Source organism: Mustela erminea, chromosome 6 (genome assembly GCF_009829155.1).
Source record: "Mustela erminea isolate mMusErm1 chromosome 6, mMusErm1.Pri, whole genome shotgun sequence".
NCBI lineage: Eukaryota > Metazoa > Chordata > Mammalia > Carnivora > Mustelidae > Mustela > Mustela erminea.
The window spans coordinates 124,190,095-124,211,124 of record NC_045619.1 but is presented as its reverse complement, the minus strand read 5'-3'; the positions used below and the strand labels follow the sequence as shown (position 1 = coordinate 124,211,124).

The 21,030-nt window shown below is 36.3% G+C and overlaps 1 protein-coding gene across 2 annotated transcripts in view; it reads right to left on the bottom strand.

The window, feature by feature from the left end:
• The window catches only part of PLXDC2 (plexin domain containing 2), a 473,816-nt gene that overhangs the window by 122,946 nt on the left and 329,840 nt on the right, over positions 1 to 21,030 (bottom strand). For both annotated transcript variants that reach the window (XM_032349562.1, XM_032349563.1), the window contains 2 exons: positions 20,612 to 20,730; positions 5,170 to 5,269 (listed from right to left, as the gene is read on the bottom strand). In XM_032349562.1, the coding sequence (XP_032205453.1) occupies positions 5,170 to 5,269; positions 20,612 to 20,730 (219 nt within the window). The remainder of the gene's footprint in view (positions 1 to 5,169; positions 5,270 to 20,611; positions 20,731 to 21,030) is intronic.

Below are 21,030 nucleotides of genomic sequence, written 5' to 3'. Positions count from 1 at the left end.
TGTGGGGACAGTATGGTCTCAAGTTCCACAGGGTACACAGAAGGATGGGGGGTGTCTGAGTGTAGCAGAGCTCGCAGGTATTAGAAAAGGGAAGCCAACTACAGACACAGGGCTAAGGAGTGAGCTCTCACCTCGGGGTTATTTTAAACTGTGAGCTGTGGCACAGATGGACCACTGCTCTTTGAGCAGGGACCCCACAGGTGGCAGATCCGGGTAGACCCATACTCATCTGCCAGAAGAGCAGAGCGGCAGGAATCTGCTGGGTTTGGAGACTCCAGATGGGGATGTGTGCCAGAGACAGAAATGCTCGGTCACATGTTGGGTGAGCACGGAGTATGGCTGGAGACCAGGGACGTGGGAGTGATTGAGTGCTTTTCTCCAAGGGTGCACAGAGGAGTGGGGCCCCGAGCTCTTGGCTCTTCTGGGCCAGAGATTGGGAGGCCACCATTCTCATCCCCGTCCTCCAGACTCTACAGAAAGCATTCAGGGAACAAAAGCTCCCGAGAGTGAATCCGAGCAGAATTACCTGGTCCAGCCCCTGGCAAGGGTGGTGCAATTCTGCCTTAGCCAAAGACATTTGAGAATCATTACAACAGGCCCCTCCCCCAGAAGATCAGCAAGAACATCCAGCCAAGACCAAGCTCATTGATCAAGGAGAACAACTGAATTCCAGAAGAGGGGAAAGCAAAGCATGGAATTCATGGCTTTCTCCCCATGATTCTTTAGTCTTGTAAAGTTAATTAAAATTTTTAACTTTATTTTTTTCTTATTCAAATTTTTTAACTTTTCCTCTTTTAATATTTTTAACTAGTTTATCTTAACAATACCTTTCTAAAAAAATATTTTTAAACCTTCATTATAACTTTCTAAAAATTTTTTTTAGACCTCCATTATTATATTCATATTTTATCCTTCATTGTATCTAACTTTTATTTTTTGTACACATATAGGGTTTTTTCCTTCTAAAAAATTTTGGGATACAATTTCTTCTAGCAGATCAAAATGAAACCTAAATCTAGCACAGGGCTTTGATCTAGTCTCTGGCCTGAGCAAATTCTCTTCACTTTAGATTTCTTTCTTTTTCCAACCAATATATCTTATCAATTCCTTTTTTAGAATTTTTTAAAAAAGTTTTTATCTTTAGAGTCATATTCCATCCCTTCATCATGTTTACCCTTACTTTCGTATACATATAAGTATTTCTTTCTTTAAAATTTTGGGAGGTAGTTTCTTCTAAGAGACCAAAATACACCCAAAATCAAGTGGGTGGCTCTGTTCTATTCACCAGGCATGTGTGTGTGTGTGTGTATATATATATATGTGTGTGTGTGTGTGTGTGTATGTGTATATATATACACATATATATGTATATATATATTTTTAATTTAAAAAAATTTTCCTTTTACCCCCTTTCTTCTCCCCCTGATTTGGGGTCTCTTCTGATTTGGTTACAGTACATTTGGGTCTTTGCCATCCTTTTAGTATTTTATACTCTCATTCATATATTCTTATCTGGATAAAATGACAAGGCCAAAAAACTCAACACACAAAAAAAAGAACAAGAGATAATACTGATGGCTAGGCACCCAATCAATATAGACATTGGTAATATGTCAGATCTAGAGTTCAAAACCATTGTTTATCAAAGTGCTAGCAGGGCTCAAAAAAGGCATGGAAGATATTAGAGAAACCCTGTCTGGAGGAAATAAAAGCCTTTTCTGGAGAAATAAAAGAACTAAAATCTAACCAAGCTGAAATTTAAAAAGCTATTAATGAGGTGCAATAAAAAAAAATGGAGGCTCTTACTGCTAGGATAAATGAGGGAGAAGAGAGAGTTAGTGGTATAGAAGACCAAATGATGGAGAATAAGAAGCTGAGCAAAAGAGAGACAAACAACTACTGGACCATGAGGGGAGAATTCAAGAGATAAGTGATACCATAAGATGAAACAATATTAGAATAATTGGGGTTCCATAAGAAGAAGAAAGAGAGAGAGGTGCAGAAGGTATATGGGAGCAAATTACTGTAGAAAATTTCTTAATATGGCAAAGGAACAAGCATGTAAATTCGGGAGACACAGCGAGCCCCCCCTCAAAATCAATGAAAATAGGTCCAAACCCCATCATCTAATGGTAAAACTTAGAAGTCTTAATGACAGAGAGAAAATCCTGAAAGCAGCTTGGGACAAGAAGTCTATAACATAAAATGGTAAAAATATTAGATTGGCAGCAGACTTATCCAGAGACCAGACAGGCCAGAAAGAACTGGCATAATATATTCAGAGCACTAAATGAGAAAAACATGCAGCCAAGAATACTATATCCAGCTAGGCTATCATTTAAAATAGAAGGAGAGATAAAAAGCTTCCAGGACAAACAAAAACTAAAAGAATTTGTAAACATCAAACCAGCCCTACAGGAAATATTGAAAGGGGTCCCCTAAGCAAAGAGAGAGCCTAAAAGTGGTAGATCAGAATGGAACAGAGACAATATACAGTAACAGTCACCTTACAGGCGATACAATGGCACTAAATTCATATCTCTCAAGAGTTACCCTGAATGTAAATGGACTAAATGCCCCAATCAAAAGACACAGGGTATTAGAATGGATTAAAAAAAAAAAAAAACCATCCATATGTTGTCTACAAGATAATCATTTTAGACATAAAGACACCTCCAGATTTAGAATGTGAGGGTGGGAAAACAATTTACCATGCTAATGGGTATGAAAAGAAAGCTGGGGTGGCAATCCTTATATCAGATAAGTTAGATTTTAAGCCAAAAACTATAAGAGATGAGGAAGGGCACTATACCATACTCAAAGGGTCTCTTAAACAAGAAGATCTAAAAATTTTAAATATCTATTTCCCTAATGTGGGAGCAGCCAACTATATAAACCAATTAATAACAAAATCAAAGAAACACATCAACAATAATACAGTAATAGTAGGGGACTTTAACACTCCCCTCACTGAAATGGACAGATCATCCAAGCAAAAGATCAACAAGGAAATAAAGGCCTTAAATGATACACTGGACCAGATGGATAACACAGATATTTTCAGAACATTCCATCCCAAAGCAACAGAATGCACATTCTTCTTTAGTGCATATGGAACATTCTCCACAATAGATTACATCCTGGGTCACAAATCATGTCTTAACTGGTACCAAATGATTGGGATCATTCCCCGCATATTTTCAGACCACTATGCTCTGAAGGTAGAACTCAATCACAAGAGGAAACTTGGAAAGGACCTAAATATACGGAGGCTAAAGAGCATTCTACTAAAGAGTAAATGGCTCAACCAGGAAATTAAAGACGAATTGAAAAAATTCATGGAAACAAATGATAATGAAAATACAACCGTTCAAAATCTTTGGGATACAGCAAAGGCAGTCCAGAAAGGAAAGTATACAGCAATACAAACAAGCCTTTCTCAAGAAACAAGAAAGGTCTCAAATACACAACCTAACCCTACACTTAAAGGAGCTGGAGAAAGAACAGCAAAGAAAGCCTAAACCCAGCAGGAGAAGAGAAAAAAGAAAGATCAGAGCAGAAATCAATGAAAATTGAAACGAAAAAACCAGTAGAACAAATCAACAAAACTAGGAGCTTGTTCTTTGAAAGAATTGATAGGATTGATAAACCCCTGGCCAGATTTATCAAAAAGAGAGAGAAAGGACCCAAATAAATAAAATCATGAATGAAATAGGAGAGATCACAATCAACACCAAAGAAATACAAACAATTTTAAGAACATATTATGAGCAACTATACGTCAGCAAATTTGAGAATCTGGAAGAAATGGATGCATTCCTAGAGACATAAAAACTACCAAAACTGATCCAGGAAGAAACAGAAAGCCTGAAAAGACCCATAACCAGTACGACCCACCAATTGCACTATGGGGTATTTACCCTAAAGATACAAATGTAGTCATTCGAAGGGGCACATGCACCCGAATGTTTATAGCAGCAACGTCCACAATAGCCAAACTATGGAAAGAACCTAGATGTCCATCATCGAATGGATAAAGAAGGTGTGGTATATATATATATATATATATATATATACAATGGAATACTATGCAGCCATCAAAAAATGAAATCTTGCCATTTGCAATGACTTGGATGGAACTAGAGGGCATTATGCTGAGCAAAATAGGTCAATCAGAGAAAGACAATTATCATATGATCTCCCTGATATGAGGAATTTGAAAGATAGAGTGGGGGTTTTGGGGGGTAGGGAAGGAAAAAATGAAACAAGATGGGATCCGGAGGGAGACAAACCATAAGAGACTCTTAATCTCACAAAATAAACTGAGGGTTGCTGCGGGGAGGGGGTATGGAGTGGGTGGTTCGGTTATGGGAATTGGGGAAGGTATGTGCTATGGTGAGTGCTGTGAAGTATGTACACCTGGCAATTCACAGACCTGGACACCTGGGGCAAAGAATACATTATATGCTAATTTAAAAAATAGAAATTTTCAAATGATGGCTAAATACATGATCAGAACTACTACCAATAATGGTTTTCTGTATTTCTAATAATCTGAATTTCTAATATGATGAACAGCTGCCCAAGTAACACATATGTTTTTTTTCTACAAATGGAAACTAGAGTAGATAAGTGAAAATGACTTAAACAACCAAAATACTTATCTTCTTTGGTAGGTATAGCTCAACCAAAGCTTTTACTTACTTGAATTTATACTTTTATCTTTCTTTAGACTGCTATACAAACATGATAGACATAAAAATGGCATAAAGCTACTCTTTTGCTGATAAAACAAACAAACAAAAAAAAAACAAAGCCAAAACCCCCCCCAAATAAAACTCATATGCCCATCAGTCAAATAATGTCATTCCTTTATGCTCTTCTTATTAATGACAGAAATATACCTATGTCACCAAGCTAATAATCCCAAAGAAAACAAAATTACACACTGTTGGCCTGGCTGTTTAATTTTGCTTTACCTGTATTATTAGTTGAAGAGTACCAGAGAGATAGCAAACTCCAAGAAGAGTTTTAAGCCAAACAATATAATTTTCAAGCAGCAATTGGTTAAGTGATTCTGTTACTCAATCTATCACAACTGCCTGAAGTCAGTCTCCTTTAAATTTACCCCACAGCAGGCTCAGATTTTGCAATTACCCTTCTACATACTGGGAATTTGCTGGATCCTGTGGACAACGACAAAGGCATCAGACAGCCCCACCTTCACTGGGTGATTGGTCGAACTTATCTGTGTGACCAACACAGGAATCTGGAAAAGAAAAAGCAGATTGCTATGTGTTAGATTTGAATTTCATTTAGGGGTGGGGGCGGGGAGTGTGATCATCCTATTTACTGGATAAAAGTAGGTGACGGAGATGAAGGACCAGGGAGAGAGTGAGCGGGAAATATCAGAGAAGAAAGGCATACAATAGCAAAACATAACATCTGTTTAGTGCTTTAGATGAGCTAAAGTGACAAGAGAGTTCCTGGTCTTATAGACAGCTGCTTTAGGATGAAAGTAAGTAGATTCTCAGGGAAAGTAACTGATGCCGAATGCCAAATCTCATCGCACATATAGGCGCACCACGAATACATTCAGTGCTGGCTGTCATTTCAGGAATTGAGACTCTGCTTGTATCATTTGCTTTCCTAAAATACTTTATATTACTTTTCCTGGCTTTTTAAAAAAATCCTTGTTTACAAGGGGCCTTATACATCCAATGCCTAGAGAAGGACAAATAGGTACACAGCTAACTATATATTTAACAAAACCACTGTTGATTAATACATAGTGAAACTTGGCAAGCGTTGATGGATGCTGAACTTCACTATTCTGATTCAAACCTATATGGAAAACTTATGAATTATTATGGGTCATCTCAAGGTCACATTTCCTAATTTAAAACTCAGTGGAACCCAAATCTGAATATGACAGACATTTTTAACATTTACAGTTTTAGAAAAATTAAAACATTCAGAATATATGAAATAGTTACAAATGAGGTAAAGTCTTAAAGCCAATTTTTCTAGATTTAGAAAAGAATCAATGGAGATATGATTACTATCTTCATTACCAGTTTTATAGACATAAAAATGGGCATGAAACCATCTGTAATAAATAATGGGCCAAGAAACAACAAGGGAAGGATAAATGTACCAAAAATCTTAAGGTGGAATAAGCAGACCATGGGCATCTGTGGATAATTTATTTAAGACCATATTTGATCGGACCTTGTTGTACAAAACATAATAAACAGCATAGAAATGAGAAGCCAGGAGAATAACTTGGACAGAAGTTATAATAAGGGCTGTACTACTCATTTTTGTCCATGACATGATGAAATTATAAAAGGGCTATTTTGTTGATATTAACCAATTAAGAGGAAATTTTAATGTATCTGAAATTTATGGAATTATCTCCAAACAAGTAAATGTAAGACAAAATTTTCTCTTTATGTACTAAATTAGTCTGTTCTTAAACAATGTTACAGTATTGCCAATTTTATGCCAGTATGTCCAGTTCTTAACCAGCATTGAGAATATTCTGATGGGGTACCTGGGTGGGTCAGACAGTTAAGTGTTCAATTCTTGATTTGGCTTGGTTCATGATCTCAGGGTTGTGAAACTGAGCCCTGAAACTGGCTCACACTCAGTGTGAAGTCTGCTTGTACCTCTCCCTCCTTTCCCTCTTCTCTCGCTCTCTTTCTCTCTCTAAAATAAATAAATAAAAATAAATACACTTTTTTAAAGAAGTAATCTGGTATTTGGACAGAAGAAACCAAACAAAACCAACATTTCTGTCCCTAAAGGTTCATTTGCTAAATGAAACTCTGACATACTTTATTTAGTGATTACTAAGCCATACTCAGTAATATACGTAACTCCTTTTCTTAGTGGACATTATATATTACCCAGTTTTATACACAATGTTGAGGAAAAAGTGCTAATATAAGTGTAATTTATATTTAAGACGGACTTATAGGGCTGCCTGGGTGGCTTAATTGGGTAAGTGACTGCCTCTGGCTGGGGTCATGATCTCAGGGTCCTGGGATCCAGCCCCCCATCAGGCTCCCTGCTCAGTGGGGACACTGCTTCCCTCCTCCTTCTGCCTCTCCCCACCTACTGGTGCTTTATTTTCTCTCTCTCTCTCAAATAAAAATCTTTTTAAAAAGACGAACATATAATTAAAGAAGAAAAGATAAAAATTAGAAAAAAACATAGACGATATTTCCAGTTCCAGTTATATTTTGTATATCCTAATAACCACTAAGTCACAATTGCTAAGGAGCATTATGTATACATGCCTGATCAGGATTAAGTATGAAATCTTTGCTAGTTTGTATTCGTCACTTGCTTTCATTCTCCAACATCTGTGACTGCAATTTCCCTCTGCAAGATGAGATATATTTTACCAGATAATTCTGTGGTAAGTGATTGTATTTCTTCTTTTCCCATACTCAAAGCGGAACTTGAGTTTGTATTGCTATCAGTTGGAAAATACTATTATACTACCACAAATATTATATTTTTATACAAGGGCTTGTTTCTCGGGTCACATGTTTGGGTTCCCGCAGATCTCCTAGTATCTTATGCTTTCCCTTCTTTACACATTTTCTATTCTACCATTTTAGTCTTTCTTCCTTATCTCTTTCCTCACCTAGCTACGTTCCACTTCGATTTCCTTTGCTCCATCTCTTTCTATCCTTTCACTCTCTTCCTTCATATTTTGTCTGTGAGTCAAACCCTCTCCTCCTGTGCTTTTTACCTATGGTGAACTGATTGTACTAATGGCCTCCATCAATGGCCTCCTTGTATCTATACCCTTTGCCTTGTCACTTTTGGTCCCTTCTCACTTGGACTCTGGCTCAGTAACACGGCAAAAGATGATGATAGCAAACGTGAAGCAAAAGAGAAGATTGAAAATGTACTTGCACACTTCCACCTCTTTTCTGGGACCCTGGCCAGTTCTATGATGATATATGCTGTTGGTCTGCTGGAAATATGAGAGAGGCATATGGAGGAATGTTTCCTTTGAGCAGAGGTCATCTTTGACCAGGTAGCCTCTAACCAATCCACCAGCTAACAGCTGGCACATGAATGAGACTGTTGAGATGAGCAAAGTCCAAACCAGATCAGTAAAACTGCCAAGGTGATCCATAGGTATCTTGTGAGAAATAAGAAATGGAGTTGTTTTAAGAAACTACATTTTGGGGTCATTTGTTATACAGTAATACTAAGCAATACATTTTCTATTAGAGATCCAATAGCAAATAGCTCTGGGTATTTCTACATAAAATGAAAAAGATTCTTCCTCTTTAGGTTCAGGGAATCAGATAAATACCTTCTTTACTTCTAGGTATAATTAAACTTGAAAGATGAGAATGTTCCAGTGGAAAAGTTTCATTTTCTGCATTTTATTTTCACTCTTCTATATCTCTTTATTTCCTAGTTTATGCTTTTTCTTCTGGATTCCAAAAAAATGAAGACCAATGTGTCTAAGTTACCTAGATTCAGACTCATTAACCTAAGGAAAATCCATCCATATCGAAATGGTAGCATAACAAGGTAGGTAGTTTTCTGTCATTGAAAACATCCTAAATTGGCCAGCCCTTCAGGAAGATAGTTGTAGATGACCTGGAAAGATGCTTTCAAGCCTCAGTTCGATGGCTTTACTCTATAGAATGATTTTGACTTTTCCAAGCTTCAACAAGTAAATTGTTAAGTAGGGTGAAATATTCTACCTGTAAAGACAACTGAGGTAGGTAGAAATCATCCTCTGCTCCTAAGAGAAATATTTTAACTCACTGCCAGTTTTCCTCTTGTATCTATTCATAGGGCAGTAACTTCTGAGTGCTGTGTCTGACAAACCACTACTACCATAAACATTTCTATTATGCATCTTAATATAATGTGGAAATATAAAGTAGAAATAGATTTCTGAGAATATTATTTACTATACAAAAATAATTTTCCCTGGTGCCTGGGTGGCTCAGTTGGTTGAGTGACTGCTTTCAGCTCAGGTCGTGACCCCGGACTTCCAGGATCGAGTCCTGCATCGGGCTCCCAGCTCCTTGAGGAGTCTGCTTCTACCTCTGACCTTCTCCTCTCTCATGCTCTCTCTCACTCATTCTCTCTCAAATAAATGAATAAAATCTTTAAAAAAAATATTTTTCCTAAAAGGCATATACAGTCTAGATGCTCTTTGATAAGCCAGAATTCATTCACTCATTTATTAGATATTAGCTAAATATTTTATGTATTATTGTAGGGATTATAGAAGAGACTAGAACAAAAACCCTGCTATCCCTGAGTGTATATTCTATAGGGCAGAGGTTGACATAAAAACAAGTGAATGTAAAAAACTAGAGTATCCTAAGAAAGTGTTAAGGAGGAAACTAAAGTGTGGTAAAGAGAGAGAAGGGGATGGGGCCTTCCTTAAGAGAAGGAGTCACAGAAAGTTTCTGTGATGAGATGACTTTTCTGTAGTCATGAGCTTGCCATGTGGATATTTGAGGAAAACTCTGAGTAGAAGGATCAGTACAGGCAAAGGTTTTGACTTAATTGTTTTTGGTGTCTTTCAGAATTAAAAGTTTATCACTGGAGAAGGAGGAATTACTAAGATTGTCAAAGGAGATGAGCGGTGGTAGAGGTAGATCATAGGGGGCATGCATTCCCCACAAGCTATGGCAATGACTGAGGTGGATTTCACGTTGTAGAGTGAAGGTTTAGAGGATTTTGAACAAGGAAGAATGTTCTTTTACATCTGAAAAAGACCAATCGCCCTGGCTTCTGTGTGATCATGACTGTAGGGGGCAAGGGGAGATGCAGAAGCTCGTTAAGAAGGTATCACAGTTTTCTGGAAAAGAGATGGGTGGCTTGGACTACACTAGAGTGATGCATGTAGGAGATGGAAGTGATGGAAAGATGGATTCCAGATGAATTGTGAAAGCACTGCTATGAAGCCAGGTCACGGATTTGAGGAGGGTGTGAGAAAGAGGAGAGCCAATGATGTCACCATAGCCTTGGTCTGAGTAGAAGAAAGAACGGTGTTGAGGTCTTCATTGGGGTCACTGTGTTGTACACCTGGGGGGTGCTTTCAGACTACAGGCCATGAGAAAGGAGTTGTCTGTCCGTGAGAAGAGGCCACCTGGGCAGCACTGGAGAAGAGTACTGAGATGTCCAGAGATGGGCAGGTGAGAAGCAGAAGATTTGGAAAAGGATGATTTTATGGCAATACCACTGGCCTCAAATGTTTTTCTTTATACTTTTGCAGAGTTCATGAATACAAATACAGATTTTCTAAAACTGGGGTCTTTTTTTTATATATTTTATTAAATATTAAAAGAAAATATGCAAGAAGCTCTTGGTTCCCTACATTTTCCAAGAAGGCACCAAGCCATTTATGAAACAATTGCACATAAGGTTTTGAAAACACTATTTTTGACAAGTGAATTAAATGCTTCATATGGTAAAAGATTAATGAGGAAAAGATGAACAATTCCAAGTTTTCTCATAGATTTCTTTCAGAAATAGTCTGTCTCTTTCCACCTGAGATAGTCATATATCCTTTTTACCTTGCTTTCTTGGACTGTAATCTTTTTATTTCCAGACATCAAAGGCATGGGGCTGTTCTCTAAAAGGATCATTCATCCGCTCACTTACTGTGGGTAAGGAATCGGGCTGTGTCAGCTCTCTGTGAGCAAGTCAGACCAGTCTGCAGGATTCCATGTGAGTATTTAATTTAGGGACCATTAGGATGAATCAGGAGGACTGTTAAAAGTCACATTGAACTTGAATTACTTTAACTAATAGCAACAGAGCAATTGTGTGTGGGGGGTGTGTATCTGTATATAAACCATCTAGAATTATAGTCAGTATCACACAAATTAGCATAAGAGAGGGTCTGATCTGTCATTAGCATAAAAAAGTCACCTATTCTATAGAAGACTCTCTATGTACAAGGATATGAAGTACTCAAGTCAGAGAAGCTAGGGCCAATGATGATGTCCAGGCACTCTAAAAATTTTGCTTTATGGGAAGCAGTATTTTTTTTTTTATCCTTTCTACAAATTTCCAGTCATACTCAAAATATTTCCTAAATGGGGTGCCTGGATGGCTCAGTCATTAAGCGTCTGCCTTAGGCTTGGGTCATGATCCCAGGGTCCTGGGACGGAGCCCCACATGGGGCTCCCTGCTTGGTGGGAAGCCTGCTTCTCCCTTTCCCACTCCCTCTGCTTGTGTTCCCTTTCTCGCTGTGTCTTTATCAAATAAATAATAAAATCTTAAAAAAAATATTTCCTAAGTTACTTCCTAGGGTTTTCAGGAAGCCATTCTGAAATAGTACCAACTCTAAACTATAGAAGCTTTTTTTTTTTTTTAAGAAGAAAAGAAATGTACCTTCATTATTTTCAAGTGCCTCTAATAGCTGCCTTTTTATGTTTGAAGCAAAGCTGAATTTTCACTCAGCTTCTGTATGATTTGTATTGAATCATAAATTTCTGATAATGACTTTTACAATTACATTCATTCCACAGGATAGTTATAGCAAAGGAACATTAACATCAGCTGAAATATGCTTCCATTTCAGCTTACACAAGCATTTATAAATTCTTATTTTTTAGGTGTTTTAATTTTCGTTCCATTTTGCAGGACACAGAAAAGTGTATTATTTAAGTAAGTATAAATTTTTCTATAAGTGATGTAAGAAGCAAATGAAGTATATAGACACAGAAAGGAGCTGCAATAAGCAGATGAAATTAAGACAGGAAAAAAATATTAGGGATAGGCCAAGGTAGGGCGGAGCACGCTGGTCTGCAGGGGAAGGTTCAGAGACAAAAGTTGTCTTCTTCCATGCTGTGGTGTCATTCTCCAGGACACAGGGGCCCAACACGACCCATAAAACGTGAAGTTTTACCTCTGTCTCTGAAACAGTTAGGGAGGTAACAGCATGCTGCTTCAATCAGAGGTAATGGGGTTTTATTTTCGTCTCTCTTCTGCATGGCAATCCTCACCAAAACATTCATTAGTTTCCATTACGGACCCAGCTATCTATCTAATAGGCGGTACAGCATCTCAGCAAGGGCTTGATTGCGTAGTGTGCCTTCCAAAGTAGGAATCACATGCCTATCACTGGAGAAGAATTACCCTAAACTCATTTTTGTTCACCCGCTAATTAGCAACATGGTGTCAAGCAGGTTAACATATATACACTGAAGAAAATCCAAGGCTTACTATTTTGCCCATTCTCACCTGCATTCAGCCTTTAACTTCCTACCTCATCACCTTTAAATGTCAGATCTGGCTTCTCTGTTACTCAGTAGGGCATCCAATTATAATGAGTCACACTTTTCTTTATTATGATCAAAACAACACATAAAGTCCTCAGTATTAGTGTTTGGTTGTCTGAAAACTGCCTTTCGAACAGAAAGGCTTTCAATTAAATTTGACAATATAAAAATCCACTTGCTTTCCTGCATATTGTTAACATTTTGCACAACTATTTTAGTCTTTTTTTAGCTTACAGTTACCGAACTCCTTTCATATGCCAGGTATTGAGCACTTGGGTATGAAAGCAAAGGAGAGCCATAAGCCAGAGATATGTTCTTTTTTGGTTGTTTTTAATTTAATTTTTTTTTCAGTGTTCCAAAATTCATTGTTTATGCACAACACCCAGTGCTCCATGCAATCCATGCCCTCCGTAATACCCACCACCAGGCTCACCCAACCCCTTGCCCCTCCCCCCTCCAAAACCCTCAGTTTGTTTCTCAGAGTTAGAGATATGTTCTTAACAGCCCTCTCTCCCCCATCTCCATAATCGCAGCCTATAGAGAATCTGGAAGCAGAATAACAACATACGGCTAATAAGTAAGGACAGCCCCTCTATTAAACAAGGAGTTTCAAGCTGAATCTTTATATAAACTAGTGCTGGCCTGGGGTAAGAACAAAGAAACTGCCGTGGGAGAGACTGCAGGGAACATAACTTAAGTCCACTTCCCAGTGAACTATTGCTACGTAGAAATGCAGAGCAAGTGATCGAGGGCTTCTGATTTTTCAAGGGGGCAATACAAAACTGTATTCTTATTTAAAACCCTCTGATATCTAAATGTGTTGGCAACATGTCCATTTTGCAAACACACACTCACGCATGCACACACACAATCACTGTGAGCTCTGATTTAAAGAGTGCCCCAAATGAACTAACAACGAGTTGGAGCTTCATATAAAATAAGACACTGAGGCAGACGACTGTCTGAAGAAGGTTGTGCAGCAGAGCTCAAGACAGTAAAGCCATGCTGGGAACTCTATCTGGGTTTACAGGTAGATGAGGGAGCTTGCTTACACGTGGCCTGGGAATAAAACACAAGAGGAAAAGAGTGGGGATTGGGAAACTACTTAGAAAGACGAGAGGAATGCACAGTCCTTTCTCCTCAAGGAGAGACAAAAGAGCTCTAGGGCCATGGAGCATGAGAGCAGGAGGATAGGATGTGGCTTGATATCGGCAAGAGCAACCTTCCAGTGACCTCTCAGGGATGAAAGCGAGGAAGCCTTCAAGGAGAAAATGCACCACAAAGATGAAATACATTCACCAAGAAAACAACAGTTAGGGGGAGGGCCCGCATTACAGTAAGTTTCTGTTTCTCTTTTCTTTTTTTAAAGATTTACTTATTTATTTGAAAGGGAAAGAAGAGAGAGAGAGAGAGCATGCACATAAGTTGGTGAGGGAGAGAGAGAATCTTCAAGCAGAGTTCCCACTAAGCGTGGAGTCCAATGTGAGGCTCAATCCCAGGACCCTGAGATCATGACCTAAGCCGAAATCAAGAGTTGTATGCTTAACCTACTAAGCCACCAGGTGCCCCCAAATTTCTCCTTTTAAAACTGTTTTTTCTAGGTAGATCCTGTTATTGGAACATTATGAAGAGAAAGTGGTTCAATTTGTCATTTCCTACACTGTGAAAAGTAAAAAGAAATTAAAACATCAAGAGCTTTTATATGTGATATAACTAAAAAAAGTATACCCACAAATGCAAATGAATTACATTCTAAATAAAGGTATGTAGATATCATTTTATATTTCATGTATTTAAAAATATGGACAACACGATAATGTAAAATCATCTATGTATACATCTTTAGAATGATTTCTTAAGAGTTTATAATCAGCATTTTATGTCATCTAAGTTTTCTCAACCTTGAATCATAAATTTATTAAATAAATGTTATTTGAATATAAATATATAATGTATAGGTATATATTTCAAACATATATGTGTATATATATGTAATCCTAGTAATTCTACTGGCACAGCTATAAAGTTTTTTGGATGCATATGTATTATATAAACTCATGTCCAACATTCTCACACACAGAGCAGTACCCATAAAGGCAAATAACTTCATTTCAATGGCAAATGTTTCACTGCTCAGTTCTTTTGGGTTTCTAGTATTCTCTTGAATTATTTTTTTCCATAAATTCTACAAGCTCAGCAAGTGTTCATCTTTCAGTACTTACAGGATGATTACCATGAATGAAGACTCATTACAGTTTAAATAAGAGAAATAGTCTTAAAAGAAATTTTCAAAATGTATTAAGGGTGCCATTTAAACCTACACCCAATTGGCAATGGTGATTTATTAACTATGCATTCTTCCACAGAAACAGTGGAAGTTAGTAGATGTTACAGTGGATGTTACACTAAGGTACATTAAGTTTAAATACTTAAATGATAAAAATAGGTTAGAAAGTGATTTTACTTAATAAACAATAAAGTTCTTCTATACTGATCTCCTCTAAGATTTGCTAAAGTATACAGTCAGGTATTCAACCAAGAAAATGGATAGAATAGGCTGACTCACAGGTAGGGTATACATTTTCTATGATTTCCCCCCTGCTGCCATATAGAAGGATTATATGACTTTTTTTCAATTGCACTGTCTGAAATTGAAGACTACCCTATCCCTCCCATGAGCTGGTTAAAAGAAAATAACCATATTTGCAAGAGAAACAAAAAGAATCACATCCTCCCCCAGTTTGTATCTAAAGTAACATTAAATTCAAAATACAAGAGGAAAAATAATGTGATAAATTCAAAATAAAAAAGAGAAACACAAATCAGAGGAAATGTAACTTCTGAAATATTATGGTATACTACAAAAGACAGCATCAGGATTGTAAGAAATCTGATTTCAAACTTCTAATGTTTTTGGAATGAAATCTATGATTAGGTAGATACCTTGTTACATTATCAATGGTCCCAATTTTTAGGTCTGTATCTATCATAATCAAGCAAACAAGCATCATTATTCAATAGTAACTAAAAACAGTATAAAGAATATGGGCTCTAGGTCACAGCTGGTTATTAACAGAATAGGAAATGGGAATGGCGATTTTCCAAATTCTAATTGTTTAAGAAAGGGTGCATGTTTTATTTTTTATTTTATTTTATTTTTTTAAACTACATACAACCTCTTTTCATTTTTTTAAAAATATTAATAAAACAGGAGAACCTGGGTGGCTCAGTTGTTAAGCATGTGCCTTTGGCTCAGGACATGATCCCTAGGTCCTGAGATCTAGCCCTGCATCAGGCTCCCTGCTCAGTGGGAAGCCTGCTTCTCTCTCTTGCACTCCCCTGCTTGTATTCCAGCTCCTGCTGTCTCTCTCTTTGTCAAATAAATAAATAAAATCTTTAAAAAAAAGATTAGTAAAATAAATAAAATAAGTGTTATGGAAAGGCAAACCATTCTTTCCTGTGCTCTCAAGAGGGTTATAGCATAATAATGACTAGCTTGGAAAGACTGTCCAAGATATTGAAGTGAGTGAAGCAGTTCAGTCATTTCTGTTTTGTTTTTTTTTTAAGATTTATTTATTTATTTTGGGGGGGTACACAAGAGGAGGGGGAGGTGTAAAGGGAGAAGGAGAGAGAAATTTAAGCAGACTTCTCGCTGAGCATGGTACCTGACACAAGGCTCAACAGGGGGCTCAATCTCATGACCTGGAGATCAGGATCTAGAGATCATGACCTGGGCCAAAACCCAGTCAGATCCTTAACTGACTGTACCATCAAGGTGCCCTCAGTTTAGTTATTTCTTGAAAAGGAAGTTCAGAGGGAGGCAGTACAGTACAGTGATTAGGTCTACAGGCTTTGGAGTTATATTTCCTTGGATGAATCTTTGTTTAATAATTTGAGAAAGTTACTGAACCTCTCTGGGTGTTTCAGTTCCTCTCTCTATAAATGATAAAAGCAACTACCTCTTGTGTATGTGTGTGTGTGTGTGTGTGAATTATATGAGATAAATTTTTTAAAAAGATTTTGTTTATTTATTTGACAGACAGAGATCACAAGTAGGTAGAGACGCAGGTAGAGAGAGAGAGGAGGAATATGAGATAAATTTTAAGCACTTAGGTCACTGCCTGGCATGTATGAAGAATTCAATAAATGATAGATCGTATCAAATTAGGAGATGGTTATTAAAAGTGAATGGGACTTCTGGCTACGGCAGACAGACTTGTAAAAGACCATTTCTCCTACTGAGATCAAGCAGGAAGATAAATAACATATGGAAAGCACCTGTTGAAGGCATCAGGTGGCCATCAAAGAGCAAAGACTTGAAAAGCCAAGATTCCAGAGAAAGGAAATCACAGAAGTGAATGCAATACTACCTTCCTATCAATGCATCTGGCAATTTACAAGCAAGATTTAGAGACTGAGAAACTGAACAGAACTTCAGATGTGACGCTGAGGAAAACACAGGGGTTGAGAGCCATTAAGGCAAAAGGTCCTGTAGCAAAACCCAGGCCTGGGTGGAGGTTCCTGAAGGACTACTTTCTAAGAGTAAGTGCTAACCAGAAATACACCAGTCTTTATAAGGACTGATGCTCAACTTTTAATGAGCTTAGCCCTGGCAGTATTAAATAATCTGTTCCATCCTACCTGCCAAACAGAAAAAGCAAACAGTCATTGGAGGAAGAAAGCATCATCCACAAAATCAAAGTATCTTTTTAGTGGTTGTAAACAATGCCCAACATTGGAGCAAAAATTATCTGGCATGCAAGGAGATGGGACCAGTGGATGAAAATCTAGAGGAAAAGCCAAAAATAAAAAAGACATGATAGAAAGAGACCCACAGGAAACCTAGATATTACATATCAGCCATAAACTTTAAAGGAACTATTATTATTATATTAAGGAAATAGAGGGCAAGATGGTTAATTTTATCAGATAATTAAAATCGATGCCCAAAACACAAATGGATACTGTGAAACTGGAAAATGCATTAAAGTGAACAGTTGGTAATCTGACAGAAAATTAAGAAAAAGACAATCTGCTTTTTGGGTTTTCACTTCACCCCCAGTAAATGGTGTCTTTGAAGTGAGCTAAAATAAACAGCTGTGTAACAATGGGGAACTATAACTTAGAATAGAATTTTAAATCTTTAGTTCAATAATACTGAGGTACAACCTCAGGAGAGGTAACTTATTTATTTAAAGGAATCCAAATCTCCACTGTTACTCTTACCAGTATGGCTAGAAGAACATTGGGATTTTGATGGGGGAGCACTTAATGACCCAAAGAAATCTGTATTCACTCCTATTTTAAACAGCAGTAGTACCCTCTTACTTCAATCCTATTATAAGCAAAATTGTTATAAGTGCAAATGTATGTTCTAATTTTGACCATTATTGATCTAGTTTGTACTGTAAAAAATTATACCATTGGAGAAATGACTATATGAGGAACATGGCAGAGTTGAAGGTCATCTGAGTGGTTAGTATGGGCAGATGGCATGTTAAGAGTTAATAAAAGAAACATAATTATCCACTGGAATACATCACTAGAGGGAAATAAAAATGAAATTTGTGTCAATAAGTTTATTCAATGCATTACTAATTTTACTCTACAATTAAACCAAGTGCTTTGTTGGTAGTTTCTGCATACATCGGATTTTTTTCTTCTCACTCACATAAAATAAAATATAACAAAGCTGGAATTAGCCAGTTAGGAGAAACTTAGTACAGAAAGAATTATACTTAGTTCCCTATCTGTAATGTTGGTTCTGCAAATTTAACCTGGACAGGAACACAAAATTATGCTCTTTGTTAAGTCCTTATGATTTCACTAGCTCCGTAACTCAACTAGGAATACTTCTAACTGTATGAGATTGTAATTGTGTCATTTATTGGAGTCAGATAGAAAGATTATTAAACACCAAACATTAGCCAATATTTATTAAAAAATGGGAATATATTTGTGAATTGTTATACATAATCTTCTTGGGAAAGAAAAAAATAATGTTGAGGTACCTTGGTATCACCAAATTAGAGCCTTTAGTCCTGGATTTGTCCTTAACTAACTCTGCAACCTCAAACATGTTATTTAACCTTTCTGATGCAGTCTGCTTAGCTATAAAATAAAGATAATTTTGCATGATCTAATTCCATAATTAAGCTATACACATTTAATAAATACCTTCAGCACCAGTGCCTTTATGAATATTAAGAATATATAATATTGCTGAAGAATAGAAAACTATATTGTATGTGAAAGCACCTTGTGAAGGATAATATATTATGCAAACAACGAACTATTTTATGCTATTTTGATCATAAATGTTTTTTAGAAATGTCAGAAACATCTAGTTTTCTTCTCAAGTGCAAGGGAGCCCTTACTGTGGCAAATTTTACAAATAGAAATTTACATCAGCAAAATAAAATGTATGACAATTACTGGAAAAAATTAAGGTATAATATGAAATAAAAAGTTGCTTTCTAACCAGAATAAAGAAAGAACAATAAGGCCAACAATAAAGCAATGACTTCTTTAGAACTCTGAGTTCAGAAGGACTAGTGTTCAATAGGATAATAGTCTGGAAATACAAAGAAAGTGTTAAAATTGCCTATCAGTGTAATATTACCCATGACAAAACAAGAAAATCAGAGTGGAAAATTTTTCTTTGATTACAATAAAGAAACAAAAAACATTTTAGAAATACCAAATCCACTACAAAGAAGGAATAGAAAAAATGAACTGTTACTCTGCAATGTGAGACATCCATGGAGAATAGTATAAATAAAGATGATGATTTTTATAATCAAGACTAGAAAAGAGACCACAATAATAAAAAAAAAAAATCTGTTTGGAAAAAGCCTACAGTTAGTGAGATTTAAGTCCCTAGGCTTACTGACTCTACTTCTTTCCAGAAACTTTGCCACTGCTCGTTAAAATAGTTGAAATTTAACATTCTATAACGATACTCTGCAGTCTTAGGATTATACTAGATTATTATGAAAACTAGAAATGAATGAGTCCCTTTGAGCTATATTCCCCCAGCTTGCAAGTAAGGTGATACAAGAATATGAAGGGCTATGATATTAAACCAAAAACCATTAAACCAGCTGTGGATAAGAAGCACCAAGCAGATCAGATTCTATGATTCTATATTATATTCTATTTATATTATTACCCCAAGTAAAAATGATCAATACCACATGGAAGAATTCTCCAAAGGAGTGGAAATATTTGAAATGATTATAAGATTTCCAAAAGCTGACCTAGTTAACTGAAATAAAACTATCCCTCACCCTATAGAAAAGATGTATTTCAGAAAATTTGACCAAAGTGAATAATTTTTAAATTTTCAACATACTTTTATTAGTCAAGGATGCATTTGTTAACAAAAAATAACCCTTCAAATGATATACTGAGTCTATATTATTATAAATACCCATTAACCCATGGGTTAAAATACTTAGCAACTGTCTAAAATATCACATCTACTGTTCCTGGAATATTATTCTTTTATTCTTTCTTTTTCTGAAATTTTTTTCTTATATTTATTTTGTTCCCCTAAAGTTTAGGTTGTCTAATAGACTGTGATTATATTGTCAATAGACTTTCTAAGCTAAACATGTTATTATTCTAATTTAGACATTCTGTAAATTTAAGGCAATGATTTAGTAAATCTCCATTCTTTGCTTTGTGAATTTGGTAAAACGAAACAAACTATAAGTTTAAATTCCATTCTTATTTCTGTCACTTAGAATGCTAATTAATTTTGCCTAGAGGGTTGAAATATACACTGGCCAAAGGGATTGTGGGTCCTAACATGCCTTCAGTATTGGATCATGGAGCCACATAAGTTTTCATGTATAATAATACTTTTGGAGTTAGAATCAAAACATGTCATGGAAATTGAAAGGAAAAAGAAACAAAAATAAATATAATCAGATGTAGGAGAGAAGTTCCTCCAAGTTGGAAATACTTTTTCTTAGAGATATTTCATTATAATACCATCAGAATATAATTTCATAATTCTATGAAATTCACTAATCATAATACCAATGATATCAGAATACAAAACAAAATCCAAAGAATTAACTTTTGGAGGAATGAAAGAGGAATGAATGAGGAATGAATCTCAGTGCTATGTATCATATTCTGAATTAATTAATCAGTGCTACCTAGTAGATTAAAATTTTTTTGTATGAAGCAAAAGAAACCAAGACATGAGAAAGCGATTTGAGGTTCACGATTATAAAATATCCCTTTCTTGACACTTGGAGAAAAAGATAGAAGTCAAGATCAAGGGGAAAGGACATCATCAATACATTACTTACTTCTTTGTATCCAAAGATGATGCGTCCATCCATGAGGAGGGTTGCCTGGAATGTGAAGCTTCCCAGGTTGTAATTATCCTGGAGATGTACATGGTCCCACTGGACAACAAGTGCTGTGCCTATAAACCCCATTGAAACAGAAGAAATGCATTGATAAATATATATCAATCAATTCTGGTGACAGACTTCACAAAACCATGGATATAGTCTTCAAATCTAATAGTTGTGCTTCTTAAATTTTACATGGTTAATTGGAATTCATTACTGAAATAGTTTTTGGGATATTTTTAAACAATTGAGTATTCTCTAAATATTTAGTAAAACCTAATCTCATACTGAGGTTAATATTGAGCCCAGTATGAGGGAATTTTGCCTTAGGAAGTCCATTAATGTTAATGGGTACTGTCTGCTTAAATTTC